The 25,249-nt window shown below is 45.4% G+C and overlaps 1 protein-coding gene across 1 annotated transcript in view; it reads right to left on the bottom strand.

Moving 5' to 3' along the window:
* Positions 1-25,249, bottom strand: part of LPCAT2 (lysophosphatidylcholine acyltransferase 2) — a 324,634-nt gene that overhangs the window by 182,591 nt on the left and 116,794 nt on the right. The window contains exons 3-4 of the mRNA XM_078671525.1: positions 19,598-19,815; positions 16,158-16,270 (exon numbers count right to left, since the gene is read on the bottom strand). Coding sequence (XP_078527651.1) covers positions 16,158-16,270; positions 19,598-19,815 — 331 coding nt within the window. The remainder of the gene's footprint in view (positions 1-16,157; positions 16,271-19,597; positions 19,816-25,249) is intronic.

Raw genomic sequence — 25,249 nt, 5'->3', positions numbered from 1 at the left:
GCCGGAGTTGGGTTGCGGGTGTATTAGGCATCGGCACTATGTAGCTCTAGTTCTATAGTATTGAGCTCCTGCTGCTTTTCAGGCTTATGACCTACAATGGAAGCCATTGCCTGTACCCGGAGAATGGTTTTGTAGGCCTCCCACAGGGTGGTCGGAGAGTGGACCGACGAGATATTTTCTTGGAAATAGTGTTGTGTTGTAGTGACAATAGCTTTCATGATCTTGGGAACCCGCAAGTATCCAGGAAATATGGGATAGATTTGCTGCCGCACTTTGTGGTGATATGTGTATGTTAAAAGCACTGGAGAGTGGTCAGAAATACCTCTGGGTCTATCCTCAATCTTTACCACCTTTCTGAAACTATCTGGAGATGCAAGAATGAAAAGTAAATTGTCGTGCTGCGGGGTGGCGATGCCTCCATATGTCGGTGAGACCTAGCGCATCCAGAAAGCTCCCCAGGTGAGAAACACCAGTTGCCTGTTCCCTTGTGGGGTGCCAGTCCAACGTCCCATCTACTGTGGCATTAAAGTCTCCCCCAATCAGTAGTTCCCCGTCTGGGAGATCAAGTAGGAAGTCACTAAGGGCTGGGAGTGTGACGACATGAAGGGTTGGAGGAATGTAGACTGATACTATATTGATAGGGAGCCCTTCCCATTGACCAACAAGAGCCGTGAAGCTGCCGCCTGCGGCCGTCTTCGTTTTATGTATTATTAGCGGCGACTGTTTTCGAACTAGGATACCTGCACCTCTTGAACCCGAGGAAAACTCTGAGTGGGCAACCATTTTAAACCCCCACCTGTCTAACGCTTTGCAAGTGGTACCGGTGAGATGCGTCTCCTGAAGCAGAGCCACAGTCGGGGAGCATCGTTTTAGACATTGTATGACTAAGCCTCTCTTTATTTGGTCTCCCAGACCATGGACGTTCCACATAATTAATGACAGGGGAGCGACCTGTGTTCCGGGGAACTGCCGTCGGTCAGATGCCTGTGGGTCCTGTGCGGTCATGACTATCAGTGTTTAAATTGCATCACGGAGTTATATGAGCAATGAATTTGTTGACCAATATACGGAAAGGTGTCATACATGCGTGCCTTTTGGCTGACTACAATCAAGAAAAACCACAACCATAATAACAAACCCACTCCCTCCACCCCCCTCCTTGCCTCCCTGCTAGACGAACTTAAAACTACCCGCCACTCCCAACATTGCAGAGCGCTCCATACCCAATCCCAATAACAGTACTTGTGTGTAGGGGTGAGAAGTCCGTGGAGTGCTGTAGCTTACCCCCTCCTCGAAGACCAATTGCTAACAGAGTTCCGCCGCAGCTTTTCAGCAAGTCTCTCTGCAGCGGTCCTTGGTGTGCCCCCAATCAGGGGAAGATGAACATGTTAATGTCAACGTATCGTTACTCATTTATGGGCAAACCTTAGAAACGTCACTCAAGTCCGGCGAATTCCAATTGCGCCACATCACCATCATTCTTCGGCCTCCGACCGCTGCTTACAATCGTCCTCTTGCTCTTGTCTGCGATCCTTAGGGTCCTCTTTCACCCTCAGCTGTTGCTGGAGTCTCTCCGACCGTCTGGACCCCTCCACTCGCCGCCACCCTTTGAGCCAGTCATGGGCCTCCTCTGGCATTTAAAAAAAACAGGACTTTCCATCCGCACTCCTAACAGGCCTCTCACTCATTAACTTTCCCCACCTGCACATTGCTGCTTGGAACAAAAGCAGACAACGTTACAGGCGCTGCTGAAAGTGTCCCGATGTCAGAAAAAGACACTGGGACCAGTTCAGCATATGAGGTGGCACTTCACTGAAATCAGGAATCTTTGCAGCAGTGTAGGCGGCGTCTACCCTCGGAAAATAGTGGATAGACAGCATCTACTAGTGACTCGAGCCCTGTTTATATTAAAAATTATTTGGGAACCCTGAGGCTAGCTTAATAAAGCTGTCCCTCTGCCAGTACTAAAATCCCAAAAATGTATTTTAAAAGTTGTAGAGGCCACCAGTGGAGTCAAATCAAATCAACTTTATTCGGATTCACAAAAATAAAACCATAACAGTTGCATAAAATCCATAGTACATTAAAGCGACAATACATTAAATAACACACTATTTAAGATATGAAGAGTACCCACTGCACAACCTCTCATTACAATCTATAACAGTTAAAAACAGAAAAAATAAAAGCATCACTCTTGGTTGGATTTTCCCTGCAAGGATACACTGGTCCTCCTCCACCTCTAAGATCTTAATAAATCATTAACCAAATTGCTACATATCCAAGCAGGTCCTGGTTTTCACAGTGGATTTTAAATAACCCACAATAAAGAAGATACAGTCCTCCTTCAACAATTGAAGATACAGGAGGTCAGGACGAGCCTGGGTAAAGTTCATCCTCTTTAAAATAGGGACTAAAAAACGCCTTAGGGATTGCAAAAAATTTACAAAAAAGCACAAAGTGCAGCAAATCCTGTGGAGACTGTCTGTCGCAGCCACAGGGTGCTAACACTTGACCTATGCTGCATCTTTTGGGCCTGGCTAGCAGAAGGTGAAAGAGCTTCATGCGAAACCTCATCAATAAAAACCGCTCATGTAAGGATAAAGACACCAAAAGATAAGGCTCGGTATAAAGAGTTGTTTTAAGCAATAAAAAGGTACGTACAAGTTTCCGAAGATCCTGCTTGTTCCTTTCCATTTTCCTGAGTGTGAGGAAGGACTCCCTAATTAAATCCACGTCGTTTTTAACAATAGTTTCAGGATTGGAATATAAATCAGCACGCCCTAGCCCTGCGAGGCTACTTTTAATATAGTTAAGCCACGGTATATGAGATGCATTATCTAAGGACATAATCATTTGATTTTAAAAGAGTGTAAGTGTTAGCGCCTGAATCAACCAACACTTCAACCAAAACACCAGTGGGCGGAATGCCAGGGTATAGCTTCAAAAGGGGAACCCCCCAGTTCCTCATGGGCCGCCAGATTCGACATACCATGAGGCACACACAGCAAGCGCTTCAAAAAATTATTCTCAGTCACCTGAAGAGAATCCACTGCGATATACCTTCATATTTCACTTCCATAACTAGCTATGGCAACACTTTTCACTTGGTACACTTTCAGCAGAGCTGCAATTGGTCTCCTCCCAAGTTTAGAGGCAAAGTTAAAAATGGCTGCATTCACCCGGGCCAAGTACCCCCATTTCCTATTAATTAGAGGCCCCAAATTGATTTGGTCATCCAAAAGGACCCCAAGATGAGAAAAAAGATCAGTGCGGGGGACTTTAATGGGGCCGACTCGAAATGCAAAACTTTTTGGGGGGGCCGGGACCCCACCTGCATTATATATGATTTAGAATTGTTGATTGATAGGTCCTGATCTGCCATGAAGTTGGAAAATGCATCTAGCAAGGATTGCAGGGGGATAGCAGTAGTATACAAAAGGACAGCATCGTCAGCATAAAGTAGGACAGGAAGGCCACAACGCCCTACATATGGATAATCTACCCCCAGTTCCTCTTAAAACTCTGTCCAATTCATTCATATAAAAATTAAACAAAAATGGGGCCAGGATACAGCTTTGCCGTACTCCCCTCTTGATCTCAAAATCCCAAAAAAACAGGGCGGTCCTGGGAGAATCTAATATTAGCCTTGGTTGACTTATGAAGATCCTCTAAAAAATTAAGAATGTTATTCTCTACCCCCATTGCCCTCATGGACTGCCACAGTTTAACCCTATTCACGCAAACAGATGCGGAAGACAAGTCCATGAAGGCAAGATAAACAGTACCTGGGCGCGCAACTGTATATTTACTCAACAACATGGTTAAATTGAGGCATTGGGCCACGGTTGATCTCCCAGGGCGAAATCCAAACTGAACATCTGAGAATATCTTCTGCTCCTCTGCCCAGGTGGATAGGCTTTCTAAAAGAATATGCCCACAATCTTAACCACCGAATCAAGAAGTGAGATTGGCCTATAGCAATAAATGCTAATCCGCTATTCCGATCACCCTTCTTGAATACGGGGACTATAGTAGAGGAGGCCCAAGACTCAGGGCAGCCGTTCAATGCAGCAGCATTAAACACAGCCACGAGAACTGGTGCCCAAAAAGATGGATCAGACTTTCACAAATCCAGAGGGATACAGTCTGGTCCTGGAGCTTTGTTGCTGGTCAACCCTGCAATGCCAGCCTCAACCTCACCCTTTTCAAAAGTCATTACAGTGGTGTTCAAATCACGACACGGCTAATCAAATTGCTCCATAGGACTTCCAAATATTGATTTAAAATGGAGCACCCACTCCTCCTCGGTAATATGCAAATCCAGAGCCCCCAGCTTCATAATCAAAAAGCAGTCTGTTAATAAGGCTCCAAAACCTTGAGAGTTATTCCATGGGTGTTTGACTCAAGCAGCTCCCTCCAAGCCTCCTCCTTCAGAGCGCCCTTGAAGTTTATCCAATATTATTTTATATTCTTTGCGGTATGCACAAACCTCCGATTGATTTCTCGGCTTAGCTGACAGGGCTTCTCTCAACCTTTTTGCAGCCTGAGAGCATGAAGAATCAAGCCATCTGGGAGTAGAGGTCACTACTCCACGGGCTGGGGAACTTCAAAGTTTGCCAACTTTGGTAGAGACAGCTTTATAGTAACTGATCACCTTGCTAGGGGATGTACCTACAGAGGTACACAGAGCTAACTCAGAGGCACAGGATTCTCTCACTGCATGATTACAAATTATCTGGAGAAATCTGGGACCATTTGAGCAGATGTGTACCATCAGTTGGTCTAAGCATACCCTTAATTGCCATGCTGCTAATTCGTGCTAAAAGCGGACCACACATTTGGACAGAGTCACTGTAGACACTCTCCACGATATTGAATCCACAGAATAAAGTTTGTAAAGAAGAAGAAATTAAAATATAATCTATAAAAGAACCCCTGCCTCTCCCTTTAAAGATGGGAACGGAAAATGTACTGTGTAGGTCGGATAAAGACATCAAGGACATCATATTAAATTCATTTAATACGTTATTTAGTCATTCCCTTCTGAGCAAGATGTTCAAAGTGAATTCCCCACATCCGTGGGCAGCCTAACTCAGCAATGCAGGTTGACCGTGGGTCTCCGTAAGGGTGGATGTTAAAATCTCCGAGAATCAGGAGGTTCTGTAAAATGGAACCATAAGACTGCCTTATAATTGAACCCAGGGCTGTAATATTACAGGTAGCTGGAGGGCATGCCACAGAATTATAAAAATTAATATGACCCAAACTAGTAGCCCCCTTTTTTAATATCAATGCCAATATTCCTGGGCTAGGGGACGGAACAACCTGAATCTGGCAGTCGACTGCCAGGGATATATATGTAACTAGACCACCCTTTGGTCTTCCACCCACCGAAGGGGATGCTGGCACAAAAAAGCAAGCCTTGTATCCTTCCAACAATAAATCACAATCCACCACCCACGTTGCCTGAAAGCAAATCACAGGGAATTGGTTCACAAATTGCAACCAAGTTGGGTCATGAAACTTGTTAGCCAGGCCCACAACGTTCCATGTTAGAATATTATTCCCAAACATACAAGAGTCCCCCTCAACTAACACTAATATAGGTACTTCTCGACGGTGGGAACAGAAGAGGTTCACAAACTGTAACAGCGCCAATCTGATCTATCTGATCACATGCTCTTGCCAATTGAAATACGTTGGCATGACAACGAGGAAGGTGAAAACGAGAATATCAGAACATAAAAGCACAATCGGATGTAAGAAACAAGCGACCCGCCTCACAAATTATTTCCTAACGGTGGGTCATAAACCAACTGATTTTACCTGGACTGTGCTAGAACAGCCACACATTCCTCCTCATGTCACTGATATTTCTAAACACCTGTTTAAGATTGAGCAGAAATGGGTATATCGTCTGAATTCTGATAAAAGCGGCCTCAACGAAGATATCCCTTGGATGACCTTGTAAGAACAATCTGGTCCTTGTCAGTACATGTGATCTTTGAGGATATACGACTCTCTATGTGACACCAGATTTCATTAACAGAATTACGCTATTTGAAGCAAATGCACTATTCTAACAAGTGCAGATGTGCCTAGCGATCACTGTATCCTTTACGCTAGAGCGCATACAATCTAGATGGACATAGAATCAATGACATGAAGATTAATTGTCTATTTTTTAAGTATTGACAGTATTTAAAATTCCTGTTATATAAAGTGACAAACTATCTGTTTATAATTAGAGAGGCTGATTTTTGCAAACTGCAACTGATTTCCTAGGCCCTTCCGATCCAGCATCAGTACTTTTGATCTAGTACAAGTGATCAGGTTGATTAGCCTGGAGATAGCATGGGATCTGTACATGTAAGCGAGGGGTTGATTTCTTATTCCCTAATTAAATGACCATAGGTCTCCCCTCAAGAACAACGACAGAATACTACTATTTAGAGAGAGATTGCATCTTGATGAGTTTTTCCTCGCACTTAGTAACAGTTACACAACGATAATATTGTAGATACGTCATTAGAGACTACATTTCCCATGAGCCTCTAGAGCGCACACGCATGACGCTCCAACACTGACCAATGGGAGGGAGTTACCCTCATGCGCGTCATTTCGATGCGCTGCCGATCACGGGATGAGCAAAGTCAGGATCTCTTCATAAGGAGGCGAAGTCGGGCGTTCGGGTGCCTCCCCAAACAGCCCGGATGCCCGCTTGGCGTATTGACGGACAGGTGAGAACCTCCGTTGATCTCGAGGGTTTTGCGGGAATATCCAGCAAACCACTCGTGCAAAACAATTACGCTCGCGTATGACCATTAGAAGTAGGTGATAACTACTGCGGGCGATTATTTCAAATATCACTTAATAGATGCTTTGTAATTTGACAGCGAGATTCACTACTAGCCGTCAACTATGGAATCACTATATTAGACCGATTTGGGTTTTAAAATTTTTTGGCAGATTCAGTGTACAGCAGCGACTGTGTGTGGGGTCCTCACTGTTTTCATTTCTGGTTTCTCTAATTAGAGCAATGCGCCTTTTTCCTGAGCTGTAGCCAGGTGAGGAGCGGCGCGTATCCTCCATACTCTAGGTGAGTGAGAGATAACCTTATTAATTCATTTAGAGGTAGGTAATGCTGGATCATACCTAGCATGAGCTAAGCTACACAGCTCATTTGATTGATAACATTCCTAAGTGAATTGTTGTCTCACTATTTTTGTGTTCTGTGTTCTTCTCTTTTTCTTTCAAAATGGGACGCATGGATATGATTTCATCCTAAACAGAGATGCGAGGACCATATCAGGTGAAATCCTTTTTTGTTTCCTTATGCACTCACCCGTTTGTTTAAAGCAGTAGCAAGGTAAAATATTGGTCCTGAAGAAGCAGTAGACACCATTAGGGTCATACAACTGCAGAAACATGTCGACCTGAAAACATTCGCAGTAGATATTTGTTGAAACTACTGTTACTTTGCATGTGATATATATTAAATTTGGAAGTGAATCGATGTCACAAATAAAAGAAGTTTTTTCAAATTCATTATCCAATTTTAACAGTTAGCACTTTCACTCACTTTTTTTGTTTAGCACTGCTTTTCAGTTATAAATAGTAAGGACACGTGTAAGTGCAGGGTGGATATACCACTCTGTGTAATGGCCCAAATGATGACCAGGGCGGTCCAGAACAGATAACTGATGGGAACAATATCACACCGTGGTTAGTCCCTATGCAACTCACTGGTTATATTTGATTACATATTGTTGCAGTATACACACATATAAACACAGAAATAGTTGTTACCAGACCCACAGTTATTATTTTTGTTAATACAGTGTTCCTTTAGGGGATTATAACTGTGCTTGGGTCTCTAAATATTCCCCTGGACCCTCCTTCTCTCCGTATTTTGTCAAAATAACTAAAAATCCCTCTTAGCCCTCTGGGCAGGGAAGATCACGCAGGCAAAGTTATCAGTGTGTTATGAATGTCGAGCAATCAAGAGACAAGCCCAGACCATCACACGACACAACTCCTACCTCCTTTGTCACTGGTAATGCCACTCAAGATAACAGTTATCAGATCCTCCGGCAGCCTAGATGATCGTAGTCACCATAGACTTGGCATCAGGCCCGGTTCTAGAGGGTGGGCCGGGTGGGCCAGGCCCACCCAAACATGAGCCTGGCCCACCCAAACCGGAGCTTTGGCTCTCGCAGTGAGGGCTTGAAGGAAGGCGCGCAACGGCATTTGGCTCAAAGGGTTGTCTGTGTGTGTGCGCCCGGGCTGAGACAGCTTCCCGAGCGCACACACACATAGACAGTTCTTTAGCTTATCGCAGCCTCACCCGAGTACTTTACAGGTCTTTAAAAGGCCATTGATATGTTAACAAGGCTTTGTTTATTTTTTCACCCCTTCATCTTCACTGGCGAAAGGCGACAACGGTCACCTTTGCCTACTGTTCTGCTGTTTCATTTTCTATGCGGTGCAGGAGAAAAGTTACTTTAATCCTATTCACCTTTCCTGACCCCTGCAGCTGCTTATCAGATCAGGCTGTGACACAAAGTTTGTTTGATCGAGTAGGTAAGAGAATGTGTTACTATTTGTTTTTCTTTTTTTAAATCTGCACAGGCCCAGCAGGACACATACTTCGTGGCACAGTAACTACACTTTATTAGATGCCCTCATATTTTTTTACAGTGGTTCTTTTTTTAGCTGTTTGCTTTTATATTTTTTACTTTAATTATTTTAATTCAATGTACAGTTAATAAATAAAGTCAGTGTGTGCTTAATTTGAACAGTTTTTATCATTATCATGGCTGACGCAGGACAACAATAAGACAATAGAAAATGCCCAGAAAACCCTGGTGATTAATGATCCTGCTGGAGAGCAATCATTTGTCTGTTAGTCGTTTTTAAATGCAGATGAACTGTATTTTATGTGGAAGCTCAGTGGGTTAATGCATTTTTCACAGAGATCCTTGTGTTACTTGCAGTTCAGAAGTTACAACCCTAACATAAAACAGTGACCAATGAACCGTCACCAAAGAGCTGCATATAAACATAAACAGTAGTTAGAACTTTGCTTTTTTTGTTTTGTGATATAGTTAGAACTTCCTCAGTCTTTCATTATTCTAATGTTGCTAAAATGAGTATTTTTGGGCAGATATACATTTTTATCAGTAAAGCTGACCCTCATGGAGTACTCTTTAAATCCTACGGTTGTGTTTTCCCAGACCAAACCCTCTTAAAATATACTGCCCACCAGTATGGATGACACGAATCCTGCACCTTGTAATCCTCAATAGTTTAAGTGACATTCCCTGCAGACTGATTTACATACCTGCATGATTGATTGTCTCTGTATAATGTGTGCGTGATGTAAAGTACTGTGACACCCTACACTGATATGAGTAGCGCTATACAACAAATGAAATGCATTTGAGGGAGGGGCTACGGAGAGATGAGTGGCGCTGGAGGAGGGTGGTAGTGAAGGAGTCTGAGGAGGAGGTCAGGAGGGGGAGGGGCTACGGAGTGATGATGAGCTTTGTTGGAGGGTGGCAGTGAGGGAGTTTGAGAAGGAGGTCAATGGGGTGGCTACGGGGAGACGAGGGGCACTGTTGGAAGGTGGTTGTAAAGGCATTTACGGAGAAAGAGTTAATTGGTGTGGCACCAAAAAAGACTTTTGCATCAGCGCTAAAGCCAGCCCTGTCATGGCCTTTCTGTTGTTTATTTATTTAGCAGTCGGGTCATAAGGGCTACTGTGGATCATACTTTAAAGTGCGTACTAATTGTATTTACTGCTACATTCAATATTTTAAGTTTGAAGGCAATTTTATTAGTGTTTTTACCCGGAAAAATGAAAGTGGAGCCCAATGGTGCCTGATATGTGGCTGGGGCCCAAGGTTAGCTGTGAGATAAGGTGCACTGGAGAGGAGTAGTGGATAATCAAACCTGTAAGGGAGTGCGTGGCAGAGTCCGGGGTCAGGTCGAGGTAGTAATGAAGGGGGATTCTCCATGAAGGCTCGCACAGAGGGAGCCCGAGAAGTGTCACTTGCCTGATACTCCCACCTCAGAAACCTCCTCTTCCCATCAAAGGAACATTACATGGAAAAAACACTTTTTGAGAGTGATCATATTTAGAAAGAGATTTGGAAAAGAGTGCGTCTTACTGGGGCTTGTAAGACTAAGAAGTGATAAAGGCGGGCTCTGAAGCAGGCCTGCCCAGACATATATGTGACAAATCGAGCCCGCAGTGGCCCACCCAAATGCACCCTTGGCCCACCCAAATAAAAATTCCTGGAGCTGGGCCTGCTTGGCATGCAGGAATCCCTGGGCTACAGACCAAGACGGGGAAGCCCAGCCCAGCCCATCCCAGCCCAGCCCGGCCCAGCCCGGCCCAGCCCGGCCCAGCCCAGCCCGGCCCAGCCCAGCCCGGCCCAGCCTCGACTGGCCTCGACTGGCCACGGACGGGCGCAGAGAGGCCAGGGACGGGCGCAGAGAGGCCACGGACGGGCGCAGAGAGGCCACGGACGGGCGCAGAGAGGCCACGGACGGGCGCAGAGAGGCCACGGACGGGCGCAGAGAGGCCCGCCCACGCGCGAGCCGTGCTGCGGGAGCCCTGGCGTTGCTTTAAGCTCCTTCTAGCGCGTCTGGTGATCGGCCCGGTGTGCGTGCCGCTGAGGCAGCCGATAATTGCAGTCCCCCTCTGCTCGTGGCTCTGTGGTGTGTGCGACACGGAAAGTTGCTTCAATGGCTAATAGGCATCCCAGTATCCCGCGGACACAGGCAACTGCTAAGTTCAAATGAGCTCCCCAGTGGAGTCTTTGGTGGTCTGCCAGTTAATGAACCTATGGTATATTTCACAACTTTCATTTCGGAATCCCTAAAAAAAAAAAAAATCTGTGGCTTTTGCTGCGCTGCAAATAGATACATTTGTCCATTTATGAAAATATGTTAGGGTACGGGAATGCCCTTCCAAATCTCCTTGTAGAGAGCGAAAATTTATGGGCCTTCTCACTGTGCTACTAAAACAGTTGTAATGCTGCCGTAGATTTGAGTTCCACTAGGACCCGTTATCAAGACAAAGGGCAACTGTCACCCATAACCTCCGACAGTCTACCGAAAAGCAAATGGCTACATTGATTTCTGTCCCTGCTGCCCTTGCCAGGAAAATCTCTGCTGTGCTCTGGAGAACATGGTATCACTACCTTGTATACCTCTGCAGCGTGGACGCATTTTCCGACTTGTGAAATAAGTAAACACAGAAGGGATTTAGCGGTTTAAAGGAAAATTAGCACACGGATTACCAGACCCCGGCATTTCCCTGTGTCCCCCCTTACATCACTGATAAATAGCGGTCATGTTTAAAGTCGGTCGGGGCAGGGAAGCATGTGAGACCGCTTGGCAGCTCCATTAGACAGCTGCCTCAGCATGAAGGCTCGGATCTGCCTCCATCCCTTTGTCCTGCTTGCCCTCGCTGCCCTGTCCCACTGTCAGTGTCAATGACTGTAAGCACAACTGGGGACCCTCGACCTGTCTCTGGTAGTTCTCACAGCCCTGCTTCTCTGCCGGACACAGTAAGAGCAACGAGGGCCGCCTCCGTTTGACCCTGCTTCACTGTCCAATCTCACTTCCCACCACTGTAACCACCACGTGGGACCCCAACCTGCCTCGGTTTCTGCTCGCTCTTACTGTCCTATCTCACTGCCAACCACTTTATACTTGGCAATGCTATCTAAAGTGAGTACCATCAGAGACCCTTGTCCTACCCATGCTCTCCATCACCCACTGTCCCACTGCCAGCTACTGTAAGCCCAACGGGGGACCATTAACCTGCCCCTGCTCTCCCCGACTGCCCTGTCCCACTGCCAGCCGCTTTAAGTAGACCAGGGGCAGGTGGAAATCCATGAACCCCTGCCCCACTGTCCTGTCTCAGTGGTTAATGAACAGCACGCTGTGCCAATTCTCTCGTCGTACACAGTACGCTTTAATTGGGTATCAGCAACACCTGACAGTTATAACGACTGGACATGGCAGGTGTACCTCATGAAGCGCTACATAAAACAATGTTTTATGTTCTATCACAGTGTATCGTTTATGTTGGACTATGTTGATAGGAGCAATTCTGGACGGTTGGAAAATAGTAAACAAAACAACAGCAAACAAAAAGTAAAGTCTCTTCACTTTGATTCTGACAAAGCACTATAATGTTCGGTAAATAAACTAGTCATAAAAAAATGTTGACCGAACTCCATGAGGTGTGATAGGAAAGGGAGGGGTGCAGGAGGATGGGAAAAGGGTCTGAGGGGAGCAGCGTTGCCTTGGCCTAACGTAGGCAAAACACAATAAAGAAAATAGTACACGTCCCGTGTAACAACCAAGTAAAAGGGCCAGTAGCCATGGGAGGTTCCAAATGAAGACAAGGCCATACTAAGGAGGGAGTAACGAGCCTATTAATAAATCCGAAGGCAGCATTTATGAAAGCCAATGACACAAGCCAATTAGAAATATGGGCTGACAATGGAAGTGGCTTCTCTACCATACTCTACTACAGGCAATTAAACGTTCTGCAGTGGTATTAGTTTTGCATTTCTCCAAAACTTCACTGGTAAACAATAAAATAAGAGTCATAAAATTGGGACAATCATGGCCATCTCTCCTGAATGCCAGAGCACAGTGGGGATATTAGCATTGAGGCAAGTCTTTGCTCACAAAGACTTAACCATCCCTGTAATGGTAAGGTAACGGAGGCCTCTGTTAATCTGCATCGACTACAATTCAGACTATCTGCAAAATAAGTTCTTCTGGAAAGTCCGATCTGTAAAACTGACTCAAATCCTCCCAATTACTTCTAGGCACTATTTCATACAGAGTAATTATCTCATAAATAACAAATTAAATGCAATAAAGACAACATTTATTTAATATAAAAATATTGTTGTACATATAAGTCATATGAGGATAAACACCCACTTAGTTAAACTATTGCTCCTTTAAAAAACAGCTTACGCTACGTAGATCACTAATTATACAAACTACCTAACCATACACTTTATAAGACAGTAGTTTGCTCAATGAACAATATTTCCAATTCAACAGTAAATGACTTTTGTTACTAACTACAGCTACGTCTGAGAGAACAAGTTACTTACCTTTGATAATGTTTATATGGTAGAGGCTTTATTTAGACACAGATTACTTACTTTACAATATTACCAGGCATCAGACTGGATCCAGAATTCTTTGGAGAAACCCCTAGCGTGCCGGCAGGTGGTGTTCTGCTCTGCGTGGCATCGATGGGGTTGTCCACGCAGGAAGTGACATGCACTGTGCTTGGGTAGGCGCCACCCCTGTGCTCAGTCCTCAGTTCATTCTTTTCCATGCCGTCAGCGCAGATCCTAATCAACCTCCCTTCGGTATTTTTTTGACTGACTTTGACCTTTTTGTTAATGAGTCGTGTGTCTTTTTACCTTTTTGTCTATTCCACCGGAGACACCCACCAGGTTCAAACCTCCAATAGCCCCTGGTTCAGCCCTGTGGGGCTGTTACACAAGGTTGCCCCAGAAGGGGCCACTCCAGAACACAAGTTCTGTGTGGGCTACCGGTGAATAGATTGAGTCACCACTCACATTCCATCCCCCAAACTGATACATGCATCGGCATGCTGGGCGCTGTGAGATCCCTCACTACCTTTAAATTGGCATCAGGGTACTGTCAGATGGCTCTGACTGAGGGAGCATAACAATGACCAGACTTCTCAACCCCTGAGTGCCACTTCCAAGTTCAGGTACTGCCCTTTGGCTTGAATAAGGACCTTGCCACCTTCCAGAGGTTGGTTATCCGGGTCCAGGCTGGAAAGTAGACCTTCTGTGCTGCCTATCTGAAAGACATCGCTGTCTACAGCTACAGATGGGTGGAACACGTGCACCACCTCCAGGAGGTGCTTCAGGTCATGCAGGAGGCAGGCCTGACTATCAAAGCCAGTAAGTGCCAGATAGGGCAGGGTTCTGTGGTGTATAAGGGCCACCTGGTAGGTGGGGGAAAAGTGCAGCTCCTCCAGACCAAGATTGAGGCTATCGTACTCTGGTATCCCCCTAAAACTGAGACTGGGATGAGAGCCTTCCTGGACCTCACTGCATACTACGGAAGATTTCTTTAGGGATATGGCACTATTATTGCAACCAAAACAGAAAGAGCTGACTTTGAAGACGCAGCCCAGATTGGTAATTTGGTCAGAGGCCTTTCAGAAAGCCTTTGATGTGACCAGCACCTGTACTCAAGGCTCCTGGGCCTTTGAAGTTAGGGAAACTTCAAAGACAGGCCTTTGAAGTGCACAGATGTTCTCCCTTCCTGCCCTGGCTCCAGACTCACTACAGGGGAGTTTGAAGTCCTTTGTGTGTAGACAGGGCACAACCTATTCAGGTTTAAGTGAGACTGTATAAAATGGAATGGTTTGAGCCTGGCAAAAGGTTTATTTTGAAAAGAAAACTAGATCACTGCAGTGTCCTAGATACAGTACGTACAGCTGTGCCCCAAGGCTTCAATGTACACCGTTTTTGTAGAACTGATGTCTAGTTCACAAATGTTACATCACGTTTGCTGACAACAAAAATATTGTGTCCTTAACAAAAGGAGAATTTCTGCAAGCGGCATTACAACCATTGTACTGATTATAAAAGGCTTATTTTGCCAGGTCAACAGGGCAGTGAAAACTGCGCACACATGGCAGGCCTGAGACATGGTTAAAGGGCTACTTAGGCTGGTGGCACAATCAGTGCTGCAGGCTGCTAGCTAGTAGCAATTAATTTACAGGCCCGGGGTGCAGATACTACCACTTTACAAGAGACCTAAAAGTAAATTAAATATGCCAATTAAGGATGATCCAATATTACCATGTTAAGGTGAGACAGCACAGGTACTTTAGCACCGGTTAGCAGTGCTTAAGTGCACAGAGTCCGAATACCAGCAAAACCAGGTCAGAAAAGTAAAGGAGGCAGGCAAAAGTTGGGGGGGGGGGGGAAGACCACCCTAAGATTGTCGGGTCTAACAACTACAATGCTATTTCTTCAAAAGACTTTTGTCTTTCAGCTGCTCATGGTATGGGTAACACATTTAGTTGTGCTGCAGTATAACATACTTCAGGGACGGTGAACTCCACTCACGGAGTTTGCGGACTATTCCGCACTCTGCGGAGATTGCAGAGTTTTTTTACTTGCTCGCGTTCACCAACGCCAAAGTGGAGAGCGCGAGCGAAGAAAATAAACTTCCCGGCGAGAATGTTCCTCGCTCGCGATAGTCAACATCAAGTTGGCGAGCACAAGCGTGGAAAATAAACCTCCTGCTCGCGTTGAGAAACTGCCCGTTCAGAAAGCTGCCACTTGAGTAAAAATCTACTCGAGTGGCAGAAAAGGAAAGCCTGTGCTGATCACGATGATCGCATAGTGCGGACAAGCATCCAGCACTGTGCAATCACCGCGAACAGCATTTTTCTGTCAAACTCCGCTGTTTCGGAGATCCACGTAGTGCGGCATTTTTTTTTACCACTTCGCGGAGTTTCGCATAGCGCAACTCCACGAACTCCACCCAGGGTTAGTTGAGATGAGTGTATGAAGATCCAAAACTCAAAAATGGGCTGAATAAGAGAATATATAGATACATATGGAAGCTAGACTAAGGAGTCCTGACCCAGTTCGAACAGGGGAACACATGATTTTATTGGGCATGATAGGAAGAGAACCATCAGTGATCACACACAAAGAGAATTATTTGTGGCACTAGGCAGACAAACGTTCTATGAAAGGCCTATGGCAAAGTCCAAATACCGTGACAAGGGAGAAGAACAGTGTGAGAATAGTAATGTCTGAACAGTACCCTCTCAATCAAAATAACAAAAAAAATATATAATGAACCTAGACTACGGACACCTGCAGAGAACTGAGTTAACAGTATTGGATGATTAAAACAAACAGAAATATGCAGTTGCAGGGTGAGGAGTGTATATGACGAGGTTCACAAGAAAAAGTATGCATCATTTCTGAAGTGCTTTAGCATCAAAGGAACTGAATTTGGCTTTGATAAATGATATTTAATGGAAAACAACAAAATTAGAAGTTTCCAGTTCTCTCAGCTCTATAACAAATGGAACTGCTCACCTGCGGCCACTTCCCTCCTGAGTGGGCACGTTTTTGTATCTCGTTTAATGTGTTCTTTCTGGAGTCTGAATCTTGTCGAGAAACCAGCACTGGCTGAACAGCCTGAAGTATTCCTTAGCAAAAATAGAAACAACTACATTTAGTGTGTAAGAAGCAAATTCATATTTTGATTACAATTTTCTCAACTGATAGCAATATCTAAAATAAAATTTTCAGAACTATAATAATTAAGACAAGAAAAGAAGCCTGTAGACCTGCCGTCTTTTGGCGAGGTCTCTCCTACCCTTTTTGGCTGCCGACCTCATGTTTAGGCATTTGCTGGCTTAGGACTTTGAGCGCTTTTGACGCTGCCATTCCATGCCAAAGCCCTGTGCTTGTCATATACATACTGGCTATTGTTGTATACACAAATGGCTAATTCGAGTGAACTTTAAGTCCCTTGTCTAGGGGTAAGACATATACCCAGGGCATTTATCTTGAATGCACCTCATGGGCCTGCAGCTCTGGTTGTACTTGCCATCCACGGAGGTAATTCATTGATCGTGCCACAGGTTGCCCTGTTGGGGCTTGTGTGTGCAGATTACTGTTACTCTGCTTGCTAGTTGAAAAGCTACGTGCCAAGCTTCTGCGTGTCTCTTGCTATATCGGAGTTCTACCTGGGGACAGGGTGCGGTCCTGAATGGCACCGGGTGGTGTGTTTGTTACAACGGGACCTGCTTCACACATTGGATTAACATGGGGGAAGGTAGGTAAAGGCTATTGAGCAGAATTTTCTACATGCAGAATGGTAGCAATAGAGTGTTTTATATTAATGAGTTTGTACTGGCTAATCCTCTTCTGTAGTGCGAGAGGATTCAACATTACTTAGGTGGAAATATCTCTTTGGGAGAGTGGGTATTTCGATTCTCATGGCGGTGTGTGCCTATGGCCTGTCTCCAAATCACATCTGTGCGCTCAGGGAATAGCTACATCTGTGCATTCCTGATAGAAGGCCATAAACTAGGGGATCAAGGGAAGCTGCAGAACACTGACTTTTAAGGGCCTTACTGGGACAGTTACGTGGGTTGGAATTGGGACCTGTATTTCAAGAGGCTGGGACTTGGCTGCACTAATGATAGTGATCAAACCTCCAGGTGTAGGATGGCAGACAAGACAAAATTTAGAGAGGGCCTGTGCATTACAAAGTTGGCCTTTTGAACCGATGCATCTTCAAAGGCCATTGTGGGTATAACTACTGGGGCTCTGGCCTCTGAATTTAGAGACGCTTTTGAATTTGGAATCATACTACGCTGGTTCGCCGCTGGGACATCAACACTAGGAATTATTAGGGCAGGAGGTACTGCAACTGGGATTAATCAACAGACTTGTGGTGGCCTGGAGCTAGTCGTGCTCCGGGAAGGGGACTTTCAATTGGATGGATTTTGCCTGGACGGGACAGAGGGGTTTCCTTTGCCTTGTGGGCACCTACGGCTGGCTGTCAGTAGCTACGGTAGCTCGCTCCCCCGCTTGAGGGGAAATTTCTCGAGACTTGGAAGACCACCAGCTTCCTGGTTCACAACCTTTTGTCTATGGGGGATATCGATCCCGCACTCGTGCAGATGTCACTGGGCGCCAGAAAGTCTAATCTGGATGGACGAAACTAAGTAACTGTTTCTTTCTGGTTTAGGTGGTTCCGACAATCTCATCAACGGGGTGCCAGCAGCGTCAACATATAGCGTTGGCTGGTGTGGTTGAGTGAACGAAGGCCTGGGACATTAGGCGTAGTCAAAAACCTGTGATTGATTGACCATTGCAACTGTTGGTGGTATACAACACTGGGGAATGTTGTGTTGGATGAAGGCCTCTGATTAATGCATATATGTTCTTGCTGTTCTGCTGCTAATGGGAAAGTTTGACAATTGCATATAACTAATGTGTATATACAATGTGCATCTCGTTTTTATTTCAATGTGTGTGTAATACTAATACCAGTGTTTTATACACATGGTGTGGAGTCTTTTTGTGGCGTACGCAGTGTGTTGCGAGGGTGGTGTTGTGCCAATACATTATACTGGAGCCCTGAGGATAAGCCCGACTGCTCGGTGCCAAGGGGGAGCACAGGTTATCGGACACGTTTATCGTGCTTGTCCTATCTAGGATTGTGGATTCTGACTGGCTCTGAGGCATCGAAGCCAGTCGGAAACTGCTGGGTCTAACAAAGCCCCATCAATAGTTTTGGCAGAATAAATACTTGTCAAATAGCACCAAAATGTACAACTATACACATAAATTAGAGTTGCAACCTGACTCGTATTAGATCAGTAATTGAACATTGCAAGTCAACGACAGTAAGAAATAAATAGAGGCAACTTGATTGCCAGTGTTGCTGAAAAATGCCCCTTGTGGTCAGAAAAGCATGTACTACTGGCATCATGCCTGCAAGCAGACTTGGCAGTCTGTAAACAAACACAAATATTTGGACAAGTAAAATGCAAGTTTCTAATAGGAAGGTCACAAGCTTTCAGTCGGCCCGTTTTATGAACTTCAAAAGGTACATGCTGTAGCCTCCGAAATACCTTATTTAAGTCTGCCCTCAGGGATTTGGACTGTCTAATTGGCTGATACTTGAGGCTGGTTTAGGGGCGGGCCAGTGACGACCTGCATCCTGTGGAATGCAAACAAGGCATCGATGGCCTTTGTGACTGGGGAGTGAAAGTGGGGAAGCACCCTCCAGAGAAGTAAAATATTCATGCTGGAACTGCACAATGCCCAGGGAGTGGGAAGATGGACTGGAGTTATTGAAGGTGATGGTGAGAAAAGGTTTTGATTCATGACTTTTCTGGTTTTAAGGAAGGTTTTTATCCCTGCTTTTATCCTGATCTTTTATTCTGACGATAGGGGCAAATTTGCAAACATTGTAAGTCAAGTGGGGAAGTTTTTTTTTCTATTTTAAGCACAACAGCCATTTTGAAAGGGCTAATTCATGCAATTTCTAGGAGCAAGCAAGACAGAAAATGGATAGTGCTCCTAGTCTGTGTAGCCGGTGTGCCAGCAGTGCGCCAAAGGCAAGGCCTTCTTTGCCCAGCCACTCCTTCACGTGACCAGCGGTCACAAACTCTTCACCATTCACAGCAAACCTAGGCAACAAAGTAAAGAGCCTAAATTATACTCAAGAACTGAGCAAACATCTGACTTGAACTAATCACCTCTTAAGCCATGGCATAGTGGTCAAATTAAAAAAGGAAGGTACTACTCCACTATCACACTGGACAACAGAGTAGTAACCTTGCATTCCAAAAGAACACCACATGCCTGAAGGCAAAGCTCTGTGATGTATGATCAGAAGTTACGCATCAACATCTTATTAAAATCCAATCTCTTGATTATGATCTAGATGTTATGTTCTACAGAGACCTGGATCTCAGAGTACTATTATAGAAAATAGTTTTTTAAATACTTACTACCCAACAGTGGGACAGATATGTTTTCAGACCTAGAAACAGATGAAGGCATTCCAGCTACAATCCAGGCTATTGCATCAAAGTAAGTTGAGTGAGGCGCTACAACAAAAATCGGGGCTTCTTTTGAAGTTGAGCGTCGACCTTTAACTTTAACATGAAACCCCATCACAAAGAAAAAGCATCGGCTCAAGGGACCAACAGTGCATTCAATTAGTTTCCTGAAACGCAAAAAGAGAAACAAATGACTGATTGGGGTACAATTTTACCTCACAAAATTAGAATCACAGTTTTCAGGTCAGGTCATTATGAATTCGCAGATTGATTGCAAAGGTCAATTACTATTGTAGAAAACTATGTTAAGAAAATGTACATTGTACTTCAGTCTCTGGATTAAGCATGCTTTTCGGCACTGAATGTGTCCTCTGGAATCTGACACAATCACACACATTTTAATAGCTGCTTTTTCTTATTCTTGGAAAAGGACAAAATATTCTGAAAACAAGTTTCAAAATCAACTTGCCTGTATTGTGCATTAACTCAGGCGAACCATTAAAAAGTAGTGTTTATCCATAAAGTATTGGAGTCACTAAAATGATAGGTGTGAATCATAAGTTTCTTTATGGCTATAAAATGCCTTCAAAACACACCTATCTTGGGAAATTCCCAAAGCATCCAACTGTGGCATTCTAATCATAAGTCATTCATGGAAGTATAACATGTCACGTATATTCATAGATCAGGTTAAGAATGACTGGGACACGGACACGGACACGGACACGGACACGGACACGGACACGGACACGGACACGCACACGCACACGCACACGCACACGCACACACACACACACACACACACACACACACACACACACACACACACACACACACACACACACACACACACACACACACACACACACACACACACACACACACACACACACACACACACACACACACACACACACACACACACACACACACACACACACACACACACACACACACACACACACACACACACACACACACACACACACACACACACACACACACACACACACACACACACACACACACACACACACACACACACACACACACACACACACACACACACACACACACACACACACACACACACACACACACACACACACACACACACACACACACACACACACACACACACACACACACACACACACACACACACACACACACACACACACACACACACACACACACACACACACACACACACACACACACACACACACACACACACACACACACACACACACACACACACACACACACACACACACACACACACACACACACACACACACACACACACACACACACACACACACACACACACACACACACACACACACACACACACACACACACACACACACACACACACACACACACACACACACACACACACACACACACACACACACACACACACACACACACACACACACACACACACACACACACACACACACACACACACACACACACACACACACACACACACACACACACACACACACACACACACACACACACACACACACACACACACACACACACACACACACACACACACACACACACACACACACACACACACACACACACACACACACACACACACACACACACACACACACACACACACACACACCTTTATAGGTGGCCCAACTAGTTTTATCTGTGGCCCAATTTATACCTCCCTAAAAAACACTTCTAGGGCCGCCACTGAAGGGTCCTGATAAAACCCAGCCACCCCACTTCACCTCTACAACATCTGCCCCAATAATCCGGCTCACTCTGCGCAGAGCTGTTCCACTTGAATGTGGGCTTGGAAGGAAAGTGATGGAAGGTGCGTGCATAGGAGAGCATCTATCTCGCCCATTCCACGTTATTGTTTAAAACTGTCTTTACCCCCCCTTGGATCCTTAAACGCAGATTATAGCTGATCCGTGAATGCAGCAGCACGGTCATTTGCAATTTATTTTATTTATTTAACTCATTTGTATTGCGCAGCGAATCATCCCCAGAGGGATCTCTCGGCGCCTGAGAGAGGGACACCAAATAGGCAGTAGAGTCTAAAACAGCCAGGTCTTAAGTAGCTTCTTAAACCGTGCGAAAGTAGAGCAGGCACAGATCTCCTCTTCCAATACAGAGGGGCAAGATAAGAAAAGGCCCGTCCATCTAACTTAACCTTTCTGATCCTCCGAGTACAGAGTAAAGAGCAATTGCTAGATCTTAACTGCCGTGTTGGTCGGTACACTTCAAGTTTTTTTTCCAAGTAGGCAGGGCCGTTCCCCTGTAGGGACTTAAAGACCGTACATAACAATTTAAAGATGGCCCGCTTCCTGACGGGGAGCTAGTGCAGTTGATGTAGGAGAGGAGCAGATGGCGTATATGCTGGCTTATTCAGGGCTAGGCGGGCTGCCGAGTTTTGCACTACCTGCAGTTTTGATGCCAGGTCTTCCCTTATTCCCACAAAGTAGGGAGTTGCCACAGTCTAGTCGACTGATCAAAAGTGCCTGAATCAGAGACTTCCTGGCCGCAAGGGGGATCCACCGGAATATCTTCTTAAGCATCCTCATTGTTCCAAAGCAATCGCCCGAGAGTGATTTAACATGATCTTCCATCGACAATTTATTGTTGACTCGGATGCCTAGATCCTTCGCTCATTTCTTTGGGGAAGGCGGCGCTCCCAGTTCTGAAGGCTACCAATCAGAGGTCCACAGCTCTTCTGCTGTCCCAAATAGCAATACCTCGGTTTTAGTGGAGTTCAGCTGAAGAAAATTCTTCCTCATCCAGCTTGCTATAGTGGACATGCAATTTTTGAACTTTTGCTTTGTTATTATGACATCTTCCTCTATACGAACTATCAGCTGCGGGTCGTCTGCGTAAGATATGGTCTCAAAACTGCAGCTTCTGATAATACCGGCCAAGGGAGCCACGTATATGTTAAACAAAGTGGGACTAAGGCTACATCCCTGGGGTACTCCCTTGTCCACCGTAGTCATTTGAGACAAAAGAGTCCAGCTGAACACATTGTGACATGTGCGACAAATAGCTTTGTATCCATTTCAAAGCCGTGCCTCTGACACCAATCCCTCGCAACCTATCTAATAGGAATCGATTAGAGATGGTGTCAAAGGTGGCTGAGAGATCGAGAAGGCCTGGCATCGTAGGGGTTCCCTTGTCCAGCGACATCATTATGGAGTCAGTAACCTCCAGTAGGGCAGCCTCTGTACTAGGAGAGGCCCGAATGCTAGATTGTGACGGGTCCAATATGTTATTTTTTTCTCCAAATAGTCGGAAAGGTGCCTATTAATTATGGTCTCCAAGATTTTTGAACAAGGGAGAAGAGAGATCGGCCGGTAGTTTTCCAGATCATTAGGGTCCACCAATGCCTTTTTACTCAGTGGTTTAATTTGTGCATTTTTCCACTTCCGGGGAACTGTGGCCGTGGTTAGTGAGAGGTTATAAACTGCAGCTAGCACATTCGCCAAGACCGGAGAAAGTTCTTCTAAAACTGCTGGAGGGACCAGGTCAAGTGGGGAACCTGATTTTACATGCATGATTAAAGAACCCACTTGCTCACTCCTTATGTCAGGAAAAGATCCTAGGCTAGGGGTGGGGACCTCCTGTGTAGGATCTTCCTTGTCCTATATCTCTTCTGACCCAAAGGACCAATAAATTAAAATCGATCTTGTTCGTGAAGTGACTGGCTAAGTCTTCACATAGTTCCTGAGTGGATGGCAGGGATGGGTTGTTAGCACTAGGGTATGTAAATTCCTTCAGAATCTTAAAAAGCTACCTTGAGAAGTTATTAGCTTCTGAGATTCGAGAGCCCAGGTGTGCCCTTCTAGCTGCATTGCAGCTAGTTAGGTCGGTTCTATGAGCGGTTCGATACAGCAATTCATCTGGCTTCAATTTCGATTTCCTCCATTTCCTTTCTTTGGCCCTGCAAAGGGTCTTTTTTCTCTTCAGAGTATCGGAGTACCAAGATGCGGTGGATGCCCTCTCCTGCATCCTAACCTTTTTTAGCGGGGCAATAGCATCAAGGGCCTCTATAATTGAGGCCTCGACCTTCCCTAGGGCTATATCACAGTATTCACAGTCTCTATGTGAGGGGGCCGTAAATATTTTGTCAAAGGAAGCTGCAGTCACCTTTTTCCAAGATCGACGATACTCTATACCGTCGGTTGGGCCGCTTAGAGAGGGCCCAGTAAAAATGTAAGGCCGTATGGTCAGTCCAATCTAGTGATTATGGGGGTTTCACTACCAATTCCTGCATATTAGAGAAAATCGTGTCTAACTGTTGCCCGGCCCGATATGTGGGACTGGCATCTCTTGAGAGGAGGCCTAGTGATTCCATGGCTAACACTAAGCTAGCGGACTCTGTGTTGGAGGAAAGATCTATATGATGATTAAAGTCCCCTACCAAAAGGAACGTATCCGTACGCAGTATATATATGGGGCCAGTCTTTCTAAAAGAGATGTACAGATCTCTTTATTTACTTCTGGGGATGATACACTAGGGCTCCAGACCAGGCGGTTGCCTAAGATCCACCCTAAAGATCAACAGGTCTAAATTGGGATAGGAGACAGTGTCCAGCGTCTTAATAAGATAAGGTGTACGTACAGCAATCGCTAACCCTCCAACCCTCTTACCTACCCTATTGAATCGTATCACAGAGTTTTCGGAACAGACAGCATCTCCTGGCAGCCGGCAGTGTCTAGGCACTGTCGGGCGCAGACGGGCTTTCCTTAGGCGTGCCAGCAGCGCGCCCTCTGCATGGCTGCTGACGCAATTAAGTTATACCCCCAGGAGGCCGGCCACTAGAGCGCTGACCTCCACAACTGGCATCCGACGTGAGTGACAGATACTAAAGAAATCCTCTCTCCACTCAATCAATCGTCTCGAGATTACGGTGGACCTGAGAGGCTGCCTGGCAGTACACAGTTATAACAGATATGATTGCGGCTCCCCCACTCCCTCCCAAACACAGCATCACAGTCGCACAAACAATACAAGTTATGAATGTTAAAGTTAGTTGTAAAGAAGTTCGTTTTTAAAAAGCTCTAAAATTCCAGCACCTTCATGTCTTCCTTTCTTTTAATTTGTAATAGCGGCAGCATAATGCCATCATTACCGGGTGAAGCCAGAAACAAAACAAAGAGCAGCCGAGCTGCTAATTACAGCTCCAGCGCTGCAGTGTTTAGCAGCCATGTATCATCTCAGCACAGAGGCTCCCTCATCCACTTTCTCAATGTTAATTCGAGTGACAGAAGCAGTCTGCGCCATTAGGCTGTTGGTTCAACACTGGTGCTTCCTGACAACAACCCCGGCTTTTCTGCTCTGCAAACGGGCCACTCTCAGAACAAAGCTTGGCAGGCTGCCTTCCCACAAGTCTCGTCATCTACATCACAGCTTCAGAGGGGCTTCCATTGGCTGTCCTTGCCCCCGGGTCTGTGGCTGGTAAGGTTTTGAATGTTTTTGTAATGCCTTTTTGTAGAGATTACATTTTGTACAATGCACAAATCATCAAACAGAACAGAAAAGACGTGCGCAAGCATAACAAACAAACACTGGGAGAAGCACTTTAGTGC

This window comes from Lissotriton helveticus, chromosome 12 (assembly GCF_964261635.1).
Source record: "Lissotriton helveticus chromosome 12, aLisHel1.1, whole genome shotgun sequence".
NCBI classification, from domain to species: domain Eukaryota; kingdom Metazoa; phylum Chordata; class Amphibia; order Caudata; family Salamandridae; genus Lissotriton; species Lissotriton helveticus.
Note: the sequence above shows the minus strand (reverse complement) of the source record. Positions and strands in the feature narration are given on the sequence as shown.